The sequence below is a fragment of the Micromonas commoda genome, chromosome 3, assembly GCF_000090985.2.
Source record: "Micromonas commoda chromosome 3, complete sequence".
NCBI lineage: Eukaryota > Viridiplantae > Chlorophyta > Mamiellophyceae > Mamiellales > Mamiellaceae > Micromonas > Micromonas commoda.
The window spans coordinates 1601168-1617921 of record NC_013040.1 but is presented as its reverse complement, the minus strand read 5'-3'; the positions used below and the strand labels follow the sequence as shown (position 1 = coordinate 1617921).

Here is a 16754-nt window from a genome sequence, read left to right as displayed (position 1 = left end):
CCTTTGAGGAAAACTCCTGGCTTCCAAGCTGGATGAACAATAGCCATACGTTTAAATAGATGAATAAGATAGACTATATATCATCGCATCTATCTTCATATTTGCTGTTGACACTTCGCTTCTCTGGATAACTTCCGCGTCGCGTCGCGCAAAGCCACATCGCTCTCGCGCGCCGCGTCCCGACTCGACACCGCACACGTCTCGATGTCGCTCCCGGCGGTCGTTCCGAGGCCCATGGCGCGACCCTGCGCCCGTCGCGAGCAGCCGGCGCGCCGCCACCGTCGCGCGCATCGTCAACGCGCCGGCGACGACTCCGTCACCGCCCCACCATCCGTCGCCTCCGCCGAGGCTGCGGAGCTTCGCGAAGAGCTCCTCGCGCTGCTCGGCGGCGGCGACGGTGGCGGCGAGGGGCGCATGGCGCGCACCGTCGACAGGTCGCGCCTCGAGCGACTCGTGGAACAGCTCGAGCTGCTCAACCCCACTCCGAAACCCCTCGCCGGGGGTGAAGACGCGATGCGCCTGCTGCTGAACGAGTGGCAGCTCGTCACCACGTTCAAGCCCGGGACGGCGGACGTTCGATTTACGGACCCGGAGTCCTGGCGCCGGTACATCTTCGAGCAGGGTCCGTCCCCGGTGCAGTCCCTCGTTGTCGGCGCCGGGACCGTGGACAACGTCTTCCAGGTGCTCGCCGACCCAAGAGGGTCCCCGGCCAACGGGTCCAAATGGCAAAACGTCGTCGAGTTCGGCCCGCCTGGCACGAGCCTCGTCATCGAGGCGGCGATGGAGGGGGTGAGGGACGACGACTCGTTCTTCTACAGGTTCTGCGGCGGGTACTTCGACGTGCAGGGGACGTGGGGAGGGCCGGACGGGACGCGAGTGCCGTACCCGGTGCCGTTTGACCTTCTCGAAAAGTTGAGGCCCGGGCAGACCAAAGGTTGGTTCGCGACGACGTACTTGGACGAGCGGTTGAGGATATCGCGGGGGAACAAAGGGAGCGTGTTCGTGCTGAAGCGACCGGCGGGGTACTGGGAGAAGGAGGGGGCGCGGGGGTGAGCGCGATGGCGGTATGATGGCGGCGTGATTAACACGATAGTAGCGGCGACTGATTCATGACTTTGTTGCCTCTCCAACCAAAACGACGGATGCTTCGCGGACCGAGGCCACGACGCTTCAAACTAGGGCGCCCGACGCGTGGGCTCGGCGCGATGAGCGGCATCGCCGAGTACCGCCGGCGCGTGCAGGCGCGCCACCGCCCCGTCGTCGCGGTCGCGACCGCGCCCGAGGTGGACGCGTGCCTCGCCCGGAGCGGCCTCACCCTCGTCGACGCGCTGCGGCCGTGGAGCGACGTCAGGGGGATCTCATTTAGCGTGCGTCTCAACCCCGAGAGCGGGTACCCGCACGTGTTGTCCGAGTTTGGGGTTCGGTTTCACGACGCGCGGGAGTGCGCCAGGGTGCCGGGGCACGTCATCGACGCGCACGCGGCGGCGTCGCTCGAGCCATGGTCGGCGGCGGACGCGCCAGGCCTCGCCCGCGCGCTCGCGGGGGTTCCATCCGACGTTCCTTCTCTCATCGCGCACGCCAGGGGCGAACACTCGCGGGGGGGCGAGGACGCGGGCTGCACCCGCGACGTCGACGCCGCCGCCGCCGCCGAGCCCACGCACAAGACGTTCGCGGCGCCGTGGCTGGACGCGTACCACGCCCGGTTCGATCGCGCGATGCAGTTCGCCGACCACGAAGCCATCGACCACCCCGTCGGCGTCGTCTTCGCGGTGATGGCCAACGTACCGGGCGAGGACCCGGCGGAGGCGTACAGGAGGCTGGCGCAGGATCCGGCGTCGTTCCCGCCCTGTCTGTTGGATGCACAGCTGGCGGACCCGGACGTTCCGACGCACTGCGTGCTGGTGCACGACGCGTCGTCGCCGTCGGCGATGACGGACGCCGACCTGGAGACGTTGCGACAAAAGACGCAGACGGAGATCGGCGCGAGCGGCGGGACGTTCGTGCTGCCCGTGAACGGCGCTCGCGAGCCCGTGGTTGGGCGCGCGGACGCGTGGAGCGCGTGTCTCGAGACGCGGTTGGCGGCGTCCGCTCGCGGGATCGAACCGGCGACCGTCGGGTTCGCGGCTCGAGGCGCGTACCTCTCCGACGAGGACGTCGAGAGGCACCGGGTGTTCGTCGCCGAGCTCGTGAACCTGAGCTTGCTTCCCTCCATGGACAGGCGCGCCAAGGCGTTGAACGCCGTCATCATCGCCAACAGAAAGGGCCTCAAGAACCAGCTCAAGTCGTTCTGGGGGCGGAGCACCGGTGCGATCGCCAAGCCCGAAGGGGACGACGGGTACGCGAGGGACTGCATCGAATCGCAGATGAGGATAGCCGCGGATCTGTCCATGGCGCTTCGCGATTACGAGGGAGCCGCGGGGCTTTACAGGCTGCTCGCGGCGGACTACAAGGCGGACAAGGCGTGGCGACGGCTGGGCGCCGCGCAGGAAAGCCTGGGGCACGCGCTGGCGATGACGCAGACGATGAGGCGATGGAACGCCGAGGGGCCGCCGCACCGCGAGGCTCGGAGGGAAGCGGAATCGGCTCTGGAATCCGCCGCGGGGTGTCACGCGCGCGCGGCCGCGGTGGGAACCGAACCCGGGACCTCACACACCGCGAATACGGCCCAAACCGGCTCGTCCATCACCCCCGCGGACCGCGCGAGGTGGGCCACGAAGGCTGGTTTGGCTCACGCGGCTTTTCTCGCCGCGTGCGGGGCTCACAGAGAGTGCGCCTCGCCGCTGATGCGAGCGTCCGCGGAAGATTCGCAAAACCACGCACGTGCGGCGCTGTGCCTGGAGGGTGCCGCGCACGCGTACCTCCGCGCCGAGGTTCCCATGCCGAGGAAAGCGGCGATACACATGGTGTTGGCGGGCCATAGGTTTAATCAGGCGCAGCTGAGGGCGTTCGCGGTTCGGTGCTACGCGTGGGCGTTGACTGTGTACGCGCACGAGGGCGCGCCGCTCGGGAGGCTCGCGGCGTCGTGGAGCCGGCTGGGGAGCGACGGGAAAGCGTTGAACGATGGCCGCGACGGGGTTCGAACCGGCGACCGCGGCGATACCGGAGGGTCGACGAACGCGGGATGGTCGAGGGCGAAGGAGCACCTGCACTTTGCGCTGGGAAGGCAGGTGGCGCATGCGGGGGAGATGACGGGCGCGGGCCGGTATTTCCGGGAGTTGCTGACGTGCGCCGAGCGCCAACCCGCGGCGACGCAGGCGACGTACCTCAAGGAGTACCTCTTCGTGTGCCAGCGGGCGATGGAGACGGCGGAGGGCGGTGACTCACCGGGCGAGGGTGACGGAAACATCAGAGACGGGAAAATAGGAGACCAGAAAATGGCCAAACCCAACCCGCCGGTGCCGCTGGTGGACGTCAGCGACGTGCACGTGCGGTTCAACGACCAGCGCGTCGACCTAGGGTTCGGCGGTGACGCGACGACGACGCCCGGCGTGAGCGAACCGGCGTGCGCCACGTGGCCGAGGAGCAGGTGGAACGCGCTCGAGGATGACGGGCTGATTCCGCCCAAGCTTCGAGCCGTCGGCGGCCCGACGTGGCTCGATAAGCCGAGGGAGAAGGGCGGCGTTCAGCGGAACGTCTGCGCACTCGGCGAGCCAATCGGGGTGGACGTTCGGATGCGTAACCCGCTGAAGGTGGAGGTGAGCCTCACGAACGCGCGGCTGGTGTGCGAACTCGAGGAATCAGACCAGGGCGAGTCGGGCGGGGTGTCGGACGGGGTGTCGACGCCGGCGATTACCGTCGCGTTGTCGCCCAAGGAGACCAAGACGGTCAGGCTGGTCTGCGTTACAAAAACGCCCGGGAAGATGCGAATCGTCGGCGTCGCGTGGACGCTCGCGAACGTCGACGACGGGTACGCCGCCTTCGACGTGCGCGCGCCGAGGACCCGACGCGCTGCGCAGACCCAGGAGTGGGTCCGCGACGTGCCCCGAGAAAAGCGTCTTGCGTTTACCGTCGCGCACGCGATGCCCAAAATCGTCGTCACGATCCACGGCGTTCCGCGCCGTTGCCCGCGAGGCGCGAGCGTGCGGTGCACGCTTCGCGTCGGCAACGAGTCCGTCGCGGGAGGGCCTTGCGCGCGACGCGTGAGGGTGCGTTTGCCCGGCGGCGGCGTGTGCGTTCCGGCGGATGAAGAGACGTTCGGCGAGTTGCTCAACGGCGGCGGTTGGTCGGCGTCCACCACGCCGTCGCTCTCCGCGCACGGATCGTTCGCGGACCTGGCTAAGCTCACGCTGGAGCCGACCAAGCCCGGTGGGCCCCCGAGAAGGCGCGCGGACGTTCCCACCGCGTCGTCGCCCGCGAGTTTGGACGGTTTGGTCTACGCGCCCGCCGCGTGGGAAAAGATTGAGCCCGGCGAGGTGAAAGCGGCGGACTTTTGGCTGCACCCGACGGGCGCGTGCGGGCCGCTGGACCTGCCGTTCGTCGTGTCCTTCGAACCCCCGGCTCCCGCGCCGCCGCTGCTCAAGTACCGCGCGGTTCGTCTCGCCGCGGGCACCGACGTGGTCCCGTCTGTGGAGTGCTCGGTGACGGCGCACCGCCACTCGGGGGACCCCGCCGGCCGAGTGCTCAAGGTGTCCTTAGTGCACTCCGACGTCGCGGGATCGAATCCGGGCGCGAGCGGCGCGAGCTCGTTCGCGATGACGCGCGTCTCGCTGGTGCGCGCGGCGGAGGGGAGCCGGCTGCGGCTGACGCCGCTGGGCCACCCCGTGGACAAACCGAGAATCGCCGCGCCCGGCCGCGGGTGGGACACCATCCTCGCGATGCAAACAGACGAAACCGCCGATACCGGCATATCGGGCGGCGAGGTCCCGGGTTCGATTCCTGTCGCGGCCGCGCTCGATTTCGGCGTGGGCGACGCGCCCCCGTCCCCAACGCCCCACCCTCCTCACGTGCGGCTGCACAGGGCGATGACACCGCTGGACTTGGCCGCGGCGCCGCCGCCGTTCCCGGGATCGCTGCTCGGGGTTGACGCAATCGTCGAGTGGCTCGAGATTTTACCGCCAGACGCGCCCGCGGGTCGATCGCCGACGGTGGGAGCGTGCCACGTGTGCAACGTCGCCGGCGCGCTCGCGAGGGACCCGGTACGGGCCAAGGCGCTCGGTTTGAAGGCGTTCGATGCACCCGGGGCGGGCGGGTCGGCGGGCGCGGCGACCGGCTCGACTCGTTCCCAGCCGGATTGGGACGTGCGGTGGACGCTGATGGGGCCCGCGGCGGTGACTTTGCCGGAAGAGCCCGGAAGATCCGTGGAGATTTCGGTGACGCTCCGCGCGCACAACCCGTCGCCCGAACCCGTGCGTCTGACGTTCCGGTCGACGTGCGGCGACGTCGCGGGCGACGGCGGCGGGTGGAAACGGGCGATCGAGCCGACCGTGCCGCCGCCGACGCCGCCTTCGCCGCCTCCAGTCCCGAGGTACCCGATTCGGACGATGCGCCCTGGCAGGGCGTGGCTGTGGACGGGCGCGGTGAAGAAGACGGTGATCGTGCGATCGGGGGAGACCGTGGACGTGGCGTTGAGGGCGGAGGCGTTTGCGAGGGGCGTGTTCGTGATGAAGGATTATACGCTCGCTTGGACAGCGGCGGCGGAGGGAGGGGGGGGCGACGGCGGGAACGCGAAAATCGCGCATCCGCCGCAGGCGTGCAACGCCCCGTTCGTCGTCGAGGTGAGGTGAGATGGGTCGACTCGGCTCGGCGCGTGAAAGAATAGTTTGCGTGTTGCTTATATATCATATCATATGTAGCGGCGTTCATCAGGCGGCGGCGCGTTGGGTGGCTTCGTAAGCTTCCATCTCCACCGCGTACCGTTCCTTGTCCTTCTTGGCCTTGGCCTCGAAGACGCTCTTCTCCTCCGCTCCGATGGCCTTCCACCTCGCGCCGAGCTCCTTGGTGACCTCGGTCAAACTCAGACCGGGGTTTTCCGCAACCACCGCGGACCTTCGCTCCTTGGTGAAGATGATGTACGCAGAGAGGGGCTTCTTTGGCGCGTTGGGGTCTTTTTTAGCCTTGGGGGCTCGCGCTTTCTTCGCCGCCGGCTTCTTCTTGGCCGCTTCCGGGTTGGCGAGCTCCCACGCGTGCTTCGCGGCCTTCGCGGCCTCCTCGAACGCGCTCTTCACCGCGGGGTCGAGCGACTTCCACTGCGCGCCGAGCTGCTTGGCCTGCTGGGTCACCGGCATGCCCTTGAGCGCCGGCCGAGCTTCGGCGCAGTACATCATGTACGCGGAGAGGGGTTTCTTGACGGGTTCATCGGCAGCCTCGGCGGAGGCCTCGGCAGCGGCGGCGGGAGCGGCGGGAGCGGCGGGAGCGGGAGCGGCGGGAGCGGCGGGAGCGGGAGCGGCGGCGGGAGCGGCGGGAGCGGGAGCGGCGGCGGCGGGCTCGGTAAAGGGCCCGAGGAACCCGAAAGCCCTCAGACCCTCGAGGATCCCCCTCGCCTCCGAATCGCCCGCGATGTACATGCGACGCTCGCACGCCACCGCGGCGTCCTTCGACCCGACGCAGTTATCCTGCGCGCTCGCCCAGTCCATCAGCGCCGGTTGCGCGTTCCCGACGACGACGGCGCGGTTCTCGCCCCCGAGCATCAGCGTATCGTTGCCAGAGTCGCCGCACGCAACGCACCTCGAGTGCGAAACGCCGACGGACTGTCGAACGTACTCGAGCGACTCGAGCTTACCGGCGCAGTCGCTGACGACGTCGACGTACTGCCAGCCGCCCACGCCGCTCGCGATGATCTTGACGCGGAGGCCGTCCGCGTTCGTGGCGCCCTCGACGATGTCCGCGACGCGCTGAACGAACTCGTCCCTGCAGCCGACGGTGATCTTGTGTTCGTTGAACTCCTCGCGGGGTCGGAAGTGCGCGTTGTCGTGGCCGACGGCGTCGACCGCGGCGGCGCACGCGCGCTCCACCGCGGCGAAGTCCCAGCCCTCGTCGAGTCGACGCGTCCACGCCGGATCCTCCTCCCACGAGGACACGTCAGCCGCCGCCGCGGCGGTTTTCTCCACGCCGGGCTTGCGCTTGTAGATCTTGGTGCCCACCGCGCAGATGAGGTGGCAGGGCGCGGCCATGACCGCGGACTTGTCGGCGATGAGCTGCGCGAAGGACTCGAGCGATCGGCCGGTGGAGTAGACGAGTGAAGAGCCCTCCGGGACGACGGATGGGTCGTTCCAGGCGGCGGAGAACTCGGCTGTGGCTGCGTCGTCGCCCACCATGGTGCCGTCCAGATCGGACACCACCATGATGGGCTCGGAGACCGCGGCGGCGACGATCGAGGCGCGCGCGCGGGGTCGTACGGCCACCGCGGCGCGCGGGGACGCGCCCGCGACGCGAGCGACGCGAGCGGCGGGCGCGGCGCGGCACGGGGCGCGCGCGACGGTGGGCATCAGTCTCGAAACGGCGCTCATCTCGATCACGCGAGGCGGAGAGTGGCGTCGGCCGAGGATCGCGCGATCGAACCGGGAGATCCGCGCGTATGCGACGTGGACGGTCGCGTGGGGGTGTGTACTGTCGACGGTGCGATAGCCGCGCGCCCTCGGGAGTGCGCTCCACGAGGCGAGCTCGGAGTGGATAAAAAAGATCCCGCCTTTTTGAACTTTGGCCGCGGCCGGACGTTTCGCAAAACGGTTTTTCTCCCAGAGGCGCGGGAGGGGCAGCAGGGACGCACGGGCGACGCGACTGGGAAGCTCGTTGAACGCATTCATATTTACAAATCGGTGTTGGCGAGGTGAGCGTCGTTCGGGTCAGCCTTTGTGCGCTCGTGCGCGACGGCGGGTGACCGAGTGCGGTTGGGATGTGTCGTGGTCGGGGCGGCGGGGCGGCGGCGGAGGTCAGGAGGGTGGATGGGGCTCAGTCCTTCTTCTTGAGGGCCTTGGCCTCCTTGTGGTAGCAATCTCTGCACAAAGGAGCCGGTGCGTCGGGCTCGCCCTCCCTCTTCTTGATTTTCGACTTGTTCCAGGCATTCGGGTCGACTTTGCCGCAATCTGCACCTGCGCATGCGTCGCCCAGCCGTTCCGGCTGCGAAAGCAGGAGAAGGGTCAGAGTCGTGGTAAACGGTGGAACGAAAGGAACTCGGGCGGGCGGTCACCTCGGCCATGCCGCACTTGCCGCACATGTAGTGGGGCTTGCCCGTGGCATCGTTCATCTGGTGCTTGGACTTTCGCCACTCGGTGGGAGCTTTGTCCTCGCACTTGACGCACTGCGCATCCTTGAACGGGGGCTGGGAGAGGAAAAAAGGGTCAGCGATGGGGTCGGACAGGACACACGACACGAGTACTCACCTCCTTCTTACTGCACTTTGTGCAGATTTTGACACCCTTCTCCACCAGCTGGTCGTCGTTGCAGACCAGGTGGCCCTTGGCGTTGCGCCAATCCGAGGCGTCGGTGGACTTGCACCCGGGGCAAACGTAGCCGTCGCCAACCTGCGCAAGGAAGAGATACGCGGTGAGACGTGGTGGGTGGAGAACCCGAGGATCGAACTGGCGGGCACGCACCTTAGCTCTGCTGTAGCATGAATCGCAGATCTTCTCGCCGGGGATTGCGGGGTCTTTGTTGTTGTGCCACTCGCCCGACATGTTGATCTTGCACTTGGCGCACGTCGTCACCCCGTTTTCCCCCCCCACGCCGCGTGTCTTGCCCTCGGCGCCCTGCTTGGTGTGGAACCCTTTGCGGTGGATTTTCTTACCGTTCACGTCGACGTCATCGGTCTCGGGCGCGTCGCCCGGCACGACCACCATCGCGCCGGCGCCCTCGTCCTTCTCCTTCCTCCTCTGCAGCTTCCTCTCCAGCTTCTCGCGGGCGGCTTGCTCCTTGGCCAGCCGGCGCTCCTTGGCCCTGTCGCGGCACGCCCTGAAGTTGAGCTTGGACTCCTCGAGCCAGTTGGTGCCGTTCGTGTACATCGCCGCGGTCCTGTTGGCGCGCGCGCGGTGCTCGGGGACCTCGTACTTCTTGGCGAGGCTGCCGCCGTACAGGAGGAACTCCTCGGAGGGAGGATCGGGGTCGACCTCGTCGTCGGAGTCGGAGTCGGAGTCGGAGTCGGAGTCGGAGCCAAGGGCGTCGTCGTCCTCCTCATCGCCGGACTCGACCTCGTAGTCGGAGCGGTCGTCGTCGTCTTTCGCGGCGGCGGGGCGCTTGCGGGGCTTCCCGCCGGCGCGGGCGGTCTCGGCTCGGCGGGCCCTCTTTCGCTCGCGGGCCTCCTCCTCGTCCTCGGAGTCGAAGGCGTCGACGTTGTAGTTGACGGGCTTGGCGGGGCGCTCGCGTAGGATGATGCGGAAGGGCGCGGCGGGCTCGGGGGTGGCGATGGGATTCTTGCGGCGGACTGGGGTGAAGCCGCCGGCGGAGCTCGGTGCGGCGCCGACGATACCGCCGAGTGCGGGCAGGCCGAGGGCTTTCATCTGGGCGGCGTTGCGGGCGATCTTCTCGGCGCGCTCCCGCTCGTACGGGGTGAGCCCCTGCGATACGAGGGGACGCGATGGCGGGAAGGAGGTGAGATGCACGCGCGGGTGCGGGATGGGCGAGAGATGCGCGCGAAGGGCGCCGCGCGCGCGCGCGAAGACGCGGTTCCTTCGCGAGGGGGAAGAAAACGCGTGAAAAACGCGACGGGCGGGGTTCCGGAAAGCGCGCGAGAGGATCGAAGCGAGCGCGCGCGCGAGGGAGAAGCGTGAGGGACGTACGTTCTCATCGAGCTCGATGAGAGGGGGCGTGCCCATGAAGGGCGGCGGCGGGGGGGGGCAGGACGGCGCGCGCGGTCAGAAGTGAGCTCCCGCTGCGTCGTGAAAAGGTAAAACAGTGCACAGCTGTCGGCGCGAAGGAGAACAACCCCGTGTGAGTTGGTAGTCTATGAAGCCCCTACACGCACGCCGTCTGGAACCGACGCGGCCGCTACCACTTGAACGGCGTCACGAGCTGCATCACAGCCTCCCCCGCGGACAGCCCCCACTCCTCCTGGTACGCCGTGATCAGGCACCCTCGGTCGCCGCCGTAGTCCTTAAAGGTAAAAGTCGTCTGCCCCTCGAGGTCTATCCGCGGTCGCCACGGCACCCGCAGGTTGCCCGTCATCCTCCACCTCGCCCGCACCGCGCCGCCGCCGCCGCCGCCCTTCCCGTCCCCCGCCAGCTCGCACGAGTACAGCTCGACGTCGCTGTCCCTGACCAGCCGGCTCAGCACGGGCTGCAGGTTGGCGAGGTTCCTCTGAAAAGTCTCCAGCCCCGCGAAGGAGAGCGTCGGGTCCGTGAACGTGCAGTACAAGTCGTACATCTCGGGGTTGATGTCGCCCGTCCACAGGTACTTGGCCTCGGTGAACTCGCGCGCGATGTCCGCGGCGAGGGCGGTCGGATTCCGCGGCGTGGAAGGCGGCGGCCGCGCCTCCCTGCGCTCGCGTCTCGTCGCGCCGGACGACCCCGATGACGCGACGTCACCGCCTCCGACCCCGAACGCGTTCACCACGGCCGTGAGGCCGCTGACCAGGCCCTTGACCGCGCCCGACGTCTCCTTGTAGTTGCTCCGCTTGACGTCGTCGTCGTCGTCGCCGCCGTCGCCGCCGCCGGTCGACGCCTTCGAGACCACGAGCGAGCGGCGAGGTGGGTGACGTCCCGGCTGGCGCGTGGACGATGACGTCGCCCCCGACGAGCGGGCCGATGTCGTCGCGCCGAGCGACGTCGCCGCGCGGTTAGCGCACGATGATATCGACAACATCGCCGCCTCGACGCCGATGACACCTCCCTTCGATGACGAGGCCGCGTCTGCGCGCGTCCGGGTGTGGACGGCGTCGGCCATCTTATTTGTTCTTTCCAGCAGCCTGGAGGCGTGCGTTAGCAGTTAGCCGGTGGCTCTCGCGACGAATGCGGTGACCCTCCGAATGATCGCTTCAAAACTAAGTGTCGAGATTAGCCGACGGCACCCGGGCGGCGGCGCTCCGACATCCCGGGGCTGTCACCACCACCCCTTCTTCTTCTCCTTCTTCTCCTCCCCCGCTTCCGCAGCTGTCGCGCCGCCCGATTGATTCTCCCCATCTGCCTCCTTCTCGAGAAGCTCCGTTCCATCCGCGTATCGCGCCCGCACCTCGCCGCCCTCGCAAACCCAAGCCGCGCCCCTCCCCACGTACGCGCTCGACATCCCGACGTCTATGAGGTGAAGCTTACCCCCGCACTTGGTGCGCATCCCGCCGCTCTGCACGGTGTGCCCGATCACCATGCGATTGGCGCGCGCGGCGGTCAACACCCGGTTCACCTCGTCGCACACCTCGCCGTCGTCGTCGTCTTCGCGCGAGTAGAAACGGTTCCACACCGGCGATTCGTTGTCGTACAGCGGATGGTGATGGAGCCACCCGATGTCGGGCTTGCCCTGGATCGCCGCGGCCGCCGCTTCGTTCATGGCGTCGACGCCGCCGTTGAACGCGTCGAGGTGGCGCGAGCGCACCCCCGCGTGCGAAAAGAGCGATTTGCAGAATCCGCTCCCGGCCACCGTCGCGAGCGGCCTTCTTCTTCGAAGCCGTCGGCCCTGCTTGGCGTCCGGGTCGAACGACCTGTGCCACACCATCGTGCCGGTCTGCCACTTGGCGGAGATGCCGTAGGACGCGCCCATGCCCTCGCCGCCGAGTTCCCTCAACGCGTCCAGCTCTTTCGTGCCCAAGAGTAAGATCTCATCCTTGTGGACGTACCTAGTGTCGTCCATGAGCCCCGACATGAGCTCGTGGTTCCCCATGAGCGCGGTGACCTTACCGCCGACCCTCTTCGCGCGAACGGTGAGGTTGGCGAGCATGTCCATGATCAACAGCGAGTGCTGGCCTCGGTCCACGACGTCTCCCGTCTGCACCAGATGCGTGCTGTCGCCCGCGGTCCACTCGATCGGGGCGTCCTCGCCGTCGACGACGCCGGCGAGCCGGAGGGACTGGCGGTAGTGATGGAGGTCGCCGTGGATGTCGGGTATCGCGACGATGCGGGCAAACGAGGGCTCGGACGCGCACGATCCCGATCCGCCGTCCGTCGACGCGGCCGAACACGACGGTTCGTCGGACGGGACGGCGTCCTCCGCGGCGGTGACGAGCGACAGGCGGAGCGCGACGACGAACGTGACGACGAGCAGCACCTCGCGGACGATCGCCCAGGTGGACGCCGCGGCTCCGCGGGGCGCGCGCGCGGCCGGTCGGGTCGTCCGATTCGACGCGGGCATCGCTTTCGGCCGACACCGCGCAGTGCGAGCGGCGCCGTGCGAGTTGACAAAGCGATCAGATGCGCGCAGAGAAGTCGCCGCGAGCGCGGCTGCGGAGTTGAAAAGGGCATAGGACTGTCCGGCGAGCGCACAACCAACCGCGCCTCAGCCTCTTTGGAGCAAAGAGAGAGAGAGAGCATGCAGCGTATCTCTACCGCCGTGCGTCAGGCCATCGTCGCCAGGGCGTCCCTGCCCGTGTCCCAGGTGCGAGGTCGACCCCAGCGCCCCGCGCGGGTTTGCTCCTGCGGCCCATCCTCACGTGGCCCAACGATTGCGGTTCGCTCGTTGGGGCGATCACGTCGCGGGAGGGCCGCCGCGGTCGGTCCGAGAGGGCCGCGCTCGACGCATCGGCGCTCGTGATCGCGCGTGGAGTCGCGATGACGTCGCGCGCGCGCCCACCCCGCGGTCGCACCCGCTCCCCCGACCGCCTCCGCCCCCGTCGTCCGGGCGAAATCCCAGGCTGGAACTGACCCGCGCATCGTCTCCCCCTACTCGCGCAGCTCGCCGCGCCCGCGATCGCGATCCCCGCCGCCTGGAGGTTCATGGGCGCGAGCGCGGGCCTGGACAAGGGTGAGGTCACCGACCGCGTCATCAACGTCGTCAAGAACTTCAACAAGGTCGACCCCGCCAAGGTGAGACCCCGCGCGCACCGATGACGGCAGATTACCCTAAACCACCGCAGCCACCGCGTCGCATAAAATATTCATCCCGGGCCAGACTGCTGGCCCGCGGCGAGTCCTTCGATCCTCTCACGCGTTTCCCCCGCTCTCTCCACACAGGTGTCCCCCACGTCCTCGTTCTCCGCCGATCTCGGCCTCGACAGCCTCGACACCGTGGAGGTTGTCATGGCGATGGAGGAGGAGTTTGCGGTTGAGATCCCGGATGCGGACGCGGACAAGATCACGTCGGTGTCCGAGGCCGTGGAGTACCTGGCGAACAACGCCAACGCTAAATGAGGCGACTTAGTTATCATCTTGTAAGAAGTTTGTGTATCTCCGCGTAAGTAAACCGACTCAACAAGTCCAATACAACGATATTGCGTTTTCTTCTGATAACTCACCCTCCGCTTGTGTCTTGGTAATACATTCTCCCCTCCTCCGCTTTCCTTCCCGATCCTCCCTCCCCCCTCGAGATGACTCTCAGTCCAGGTACATCCCCACCGGAGGCGTCGCGTCCGGCAGCTCCAGCGAGCTGAACAGGATCAGCAGCCTCCTCTCCCCGGGCACCGCCCACACGAACCCCAGCTCGGCGCCACCCGTCAGCGATCCCCCCCGCCCGTCCAACACGAGCAGCTCGCCATCCACCCAGTTACGCTCCGTGAACCCGGGTTTGGCGACGCGACCCTGGCCCTTGTACCTCGCCGTCACCCCGAGCTCCTCGGGGTAGGAGAACGACGACTCGAGCTTGTGCTGCGGGCCAACTTTCGCTCGAAACGAGGCGGCGCCGGCGGGGACGTTTGCGTCACCCGTGAGTTTCACAGCCGTGACGCACTCCTCGCCCTCGCCGAGCTCGTCGCCCCACCGCCCGCGCACCACGCGCAACACTTCCGGTCCGTGCGGCCCGAACGCTCCGAGGTACAGGCGATCGAACGGGTCGACGTTGGATCGGCTCGCGACGGCTTCGGGGATGCGCGAGAATCTCGATTTGAGCGGCAGCGGGGTCGCGTCGCCGTCCTTGGTGAGCATCTCGAAGAGTCTCTCCGCGGCGTCGGCGGCGTGTGCCTCGGCGTCGTTCGCGGGCGCGTTGGGATCGACCGGCGGGGAGCCTTCACCCTCGTCCGTCATGTTCACGTCCGGCTGGGTGGCAAAGTCTTTGGACGAGAGCATCTTGTCGATCTCCTCGTCCAAAGACTCGGCGTACTCGGCGTTGGTAGCCTCGGCGCTGGCGGAGGCGGCGGCGCTAAGCCGTTCGAAGAGCCTCTCGCCCTTGCTCTTGCCGAGCCTGCTCCCGACGCTGTCGCTGGACAGCGCGCCGTTCGGGGGCTGCACCGGGTTGGCCGGGGCGGCGTCCAACCCGGCGGCGGCGCTCGGCTTGTCCTTGCCCGGGCTGGGCGGCCACTGATTCGCGCCCGTCGACGGCGGCGGTCTCTCCGGGCTCGGGGGAATCTCCCCGTCCCGCTTCAGCTTCTCGACGTCGCTCTTAAACTTTGCGTTCGTCTCCGGGTCGAGGTTCACCATCACAACCTCGGTGTCGCCCTTCTCGGGTTTGGCCGCCGGGTCCGAGTTGGCCGCCTTGGCGGCGGCGCGGAGCTCCTCGGCGAGCGCGGCTTTCGCCTCTGCCATCCCCTTGAGCACCGCGGCTTCAACCTCAGCCTCCGTCGCCGCCGCCGCGGTGGCGGCGGCGGCGGCGGCCGCCATCGACGAGTTGAAGAGCGGCGCGTGCGCGCCGTGCTCCGGGTCCGACGTGAGCGTGAACGCGTGCCTCCCGTCCGTCGCCATGTCCACCGGTACCCTCACCTCTTCGGTGAGCCACGGATCGAGCTCCTCGCCGTCGAGCTCCTCGATCCGCACCTCGAGCTCCGCGTCGTCGTGAAGGCTCTCGTTCTCCGCCAGGAAACCCTCCGCCTTGAGCGATTTCTCAACCTCCGCGCGCATCTCCGGGGTGAGCTCGTTGAGCCTTCGACCGCCGAGAAGAGCCATGGCGGCGTCAGTCAACGCGTCCCCCTCTCGAAGCTCCTCCAGGTCGTACTCCTCGTCGTCCTCCTCCAGGCCCTCGATGAGCTCGTCGACGTCGATTATGGACCCGGCGTCCTCGTTGATGACGTACTTGTCGAAGTAGAACTCGTCCCTGGGTTCCGAGGCGTTGCGCACGGCGCCGGTGCCGAAACCCTTGAAGCCCTCCTCGTCGGTTCCCTCCAACTTGAGCCCGTGTTCCGACTTGAGCCTCGCCCAGTTGGCGGCGAACCCGGGAGCCTTGAGGTACTCCGTCATGAAACCCCGCCGCTCGTAGGACACGAGCTCGTCCATGGACATGCCGTCGATGGCGAACGGGAACGGCGACGCCGGGTCCCGTCCGGCGCCGGGCGCGGACACCACGCCGTCGACAACCTTCCACTCGTCAAACGAGACGTTGGCGTACGGATCGCCGTTTTGCGCAGGCGCCGCCATCGGTCCGGATAGAGGGAAACCCCCCAGGCTCGTCGCGAAACCGCCCGCGCCGCCCTCGCCGACGCCGTCTTCGTCCATCGAGCCGGACGCGCCGATCGGGACCTGGTCGAGTCGCACCGCGCGCGTCCGTCTCGTCCCGTCCTCGCCCTCCTCGATCCACAGCTCAAACACCCTGTGGCCCTCGACTCGCGCGCTGTCGAGGAGCTCCAGCTCGCGTCGCCGCCCCGCGTCCTCCTCCATCGTCGCGCCCGTCGGATCCGCGTCGGACGGCACCGCCGCCTCGCCGCTGAACGCGCTCTCCAGCCGCTGGCGCCGCTGGCTCTTCCGCTGCTTCGCGCGCTCTTGCATCACGGCGAGATCTTTCGCGCTGTACGACGTCCCCACGTACCGTCCGTGTTGCGCGGTGACCTGCATCATGACGCCGTAGGCGCCTCCGGGTTCCTCTTCCGTGGCGCCTCGGCCGGCCCACCACCCCACGAGACCCGCGCCGAGGTCGCGGAACGTCGCGGCGGCGGCGTAATCCTCGTTCTCGACCGCGGCTCTGTATCCGCGCTCCACGGCGGTGATGGGATCTTCGTCGCGCATGGATGCGATTGTCTTCTTTATGGATGCGGCGGCGGTGAAGTCCTCCTTGGCGACTGCGTCCTCGAGCTGGGCCTGTCGCGGGTTGGGAGTGGTTGGGGTTTGTTGGGAGATCGGCGGTCAGCGGTTTCGGTCGAGGCGAGGATCGGTGCGGATTCGTTCGCGGGTTCGCGCGGGGGAGGGTCGGGTGGAATCTTCTTTTCTTTTTTTCCGTTGCGTCGCGCGGTCGCGCGTGACTCACCTGGAGCGCCACCAAGATGCCCTCCTCGCTGTCCACGCGGTCGAACCTGCGTTGCCATCGCTCCCACTCCTCGTCGGGTTCGTCGTCCGTCTGCGACGCTCCCGGGTTGGGCTTGAACGCGTCGACGACGGAGGCGAGCCTCTCGCGGAGTCCCCTGGCCTGGTGGAGCGACCCGGTTATCGGGTCGTCCCCATTTACGCCGGCGGTCTTCCTGAGCGCACGGTCCTGTGGCTCGGGCGTGCCGGACGCCCGGACGAGCACGCGCGCGACGCGACCGAACGTCTCGCCGCGGGTCACGCCGCGCGGGCGGATCCAGCCGATGGCTCCGGACGCGATTCCGGCTCTCCTGCACGTCAGCATCGCCGGAGCGGCGCACCCGCGCGCGGGTCCCCGCGCGCCCACGGTGCGGCGTCTCGGGAGAAACCCGTTGCCGCCGAGGCTCGCCACGGAAACCGCGACGGACGACATGCTTCCGATCTAAACGACGACTCGCCGGTCGTCCGCGCGAATCTGTGCTCCCTCCAAAGACTGGTGCGTCGGAGCAACCCGCGAGTTTCGGGGTCGCCGCGGACGCGCCG

The 16754-nt window shown here is 68.2% G+C and overlaps 8 protein-coding genes across 9 annotated transcripts; 3 read left to right on the top strand and 5 right to left on the bottom strand.

Moving 5' to 3' along the window:
- Positions 1-166: 166 nt before the first annotated feature.
- On the top strand, positions 167-1128 carry MICPUN_108009 (hypothetical protein). The gene has a single exon (XM_002501117.1). The coding sequence runs from the start codon at positions 205-207 to the stop codon at positions 1051-1053; it is 849 nt and encodes a 282-aa protein (XP_002501163.1). The 5' UTR covers positions 167-204; the 3' UTR covers positions 1054-1128.
- Positions 1129-1205: 77 nt separating this feature from the next.
- MICPUN_57401 (predicted protein) lies at positions 1206-5723 on the top strand (the record flags this gene model as incomplete). Its single annotated transcript, XM_002501116.1, has 1 exon — positions 1206-5723. The coding sequence occupies one exon, from the start codon at positions 1206-1208 to the stop codon at positions 5721-5723; it is 4518 nt and encodes a 1505-aa protein (XP_002501162.1).
- Positions 5724-5761: 38 nt separating this feature from the next.
- On the bottom strand, positions 5762-7742 carry MICPUN_57400 (the record flags this gene model as incomplete). Of its 2 annotated transcripts, none has more annotated exons than XM_002500688.1 (1): positions 5762-6331. In XM_002500688.1, one exon carries the CDS (start codon positions 6261-6263, stop codon positions 5802-5804), a length of 462 nt encoding a protein of 153 aa, XP_002500734.1. In that variant the 3' UTR covers positions 5762-5801. The 2 variants fall into 2 exon arrangements, with proteins under 2 accessions (XP_002500734.1, XP_002500733.1); XM_002500687.1 differs by having other exon boundaries at positions 5799-7742.
- Positions 7743-7887: 145 nt separating this feature from the next.
- Positions 7888-9746, bottom strand: MICPUN_57399 (predicted protein; the record flags this gene model as incomplete). Its single annotated transcript, XM_002500686.1, has 4 exons — positions 7888-8055; positions 8126-8257; positions 8319-9488; positions 9711-9746. 4 exons carry the CDS (start codon positions 9744-9746, stop codon positions 7888-7890), a joined length of 1506 nt encoding a protein of 501 aa, XP_002500732.1.
- Positions 9747-9918: 172 nt separating this feature from the next.
- On the bottom strand, positions 9919-10812 carry MICPUN_57398 (predicted protein; the record flags this gene model as incomplete). Its single annotated transcript, XM_002500685.1, has 1 exon — positions 9919-10812. The coding sequence occupies one exon, from the start codon at positions 10810-10812 to the stop codon at positions 9919-9921; it is 894 nt and encodes a 297-aa protein (XP_002500731.1).
- Positions 10813-10968: 156 nt separating this feature from the next.
- Positions 10969-12207, bottom strand: MICPUN_99756 (predicted protein; the record flags this gene model as incomplete). The annotated part of the gene is made up of 1 exon (XM_002500684.1): positions 10969-12207. One exon carries the CDS (start codon positions 12205-12207, stop codon positions 10969-10971), a length of 1239 nt encoding a protein of 412 aa, XP_002500730.1.
- A 140-nt stretch (positions 12208-12347) lies between these two features.
- MICPUN_57396 (acyl carrier protein 1) lies at positions 12348-13251 on the top strand. The gene is made up of 3 exons (XM_002501115.1): positions 12348-12450; positions 12747-12878; positions 13026-13251. The coding sequence occupies exons 1-3, from the start codon at positions 12385-12387 to the stop codon at positions 13200-13202; spliced, it is 375 nt and encodes a 124-aa protein (XP_002501161.1). The 5' UTR covers positions 12348-12384; the 3' UTR covers positions 13203-13251.
- Positions 13248-16644, bottom strand: MICPUN_57395 (hypothetical protein; the record flags this gene model as incomplete). Its single annotated transcript, XM_002500683.1, has 2 exons — positions 13248-16010; positions 16177-16644. The coding sequence occupies 2 exons, from the start codon at positions 16642-16644 to the stop codon at positions 13386-13388; spliced, it is 3093 nt and encodes a 1030-aa protein (XP_002500729.1). The 3' UTR covers positions 13248-13385.
- Positions 16645-16754: the final 110 nt, after the last annotated feature.

What these genes read in the sequence shown, in the direction of transcription:
- MICPUN_108009 (XM_002501117.1), top strand. Translation starts at nt 205, where the DNA reads ATGTCGCTCCCGGCGGTCGTTCCGAGGCCCATGGCGCGACCCTGCGCC.
- MICPUN_57396 (XM_002501115.1), top strand. Translation starts at nt 12,385, where the DNA reads ATGCAGCGTATCTCTACCGCCGTGCGTCAGGCCATCGTCGCCAGGGCG. An exon ending in CGTCCCTGCCCGTGTCCCAG is followed by an intron (nt 12,451 to 12,746) that starts GTGCGAGGTCGA and finishes CTACTCGCGCAG; the next exon opens with CTCGCCGCGCCCGCGATCGC. An exon ending in ACAAGGTCGACCCCGCCAAG is followed by an intron (nt 12,879 to 13,025) that starts GTGAGACCCCGC and finishes CTCTCCACACAG; the next exon opens with GTGTCCCCCACGTCCTCGTT.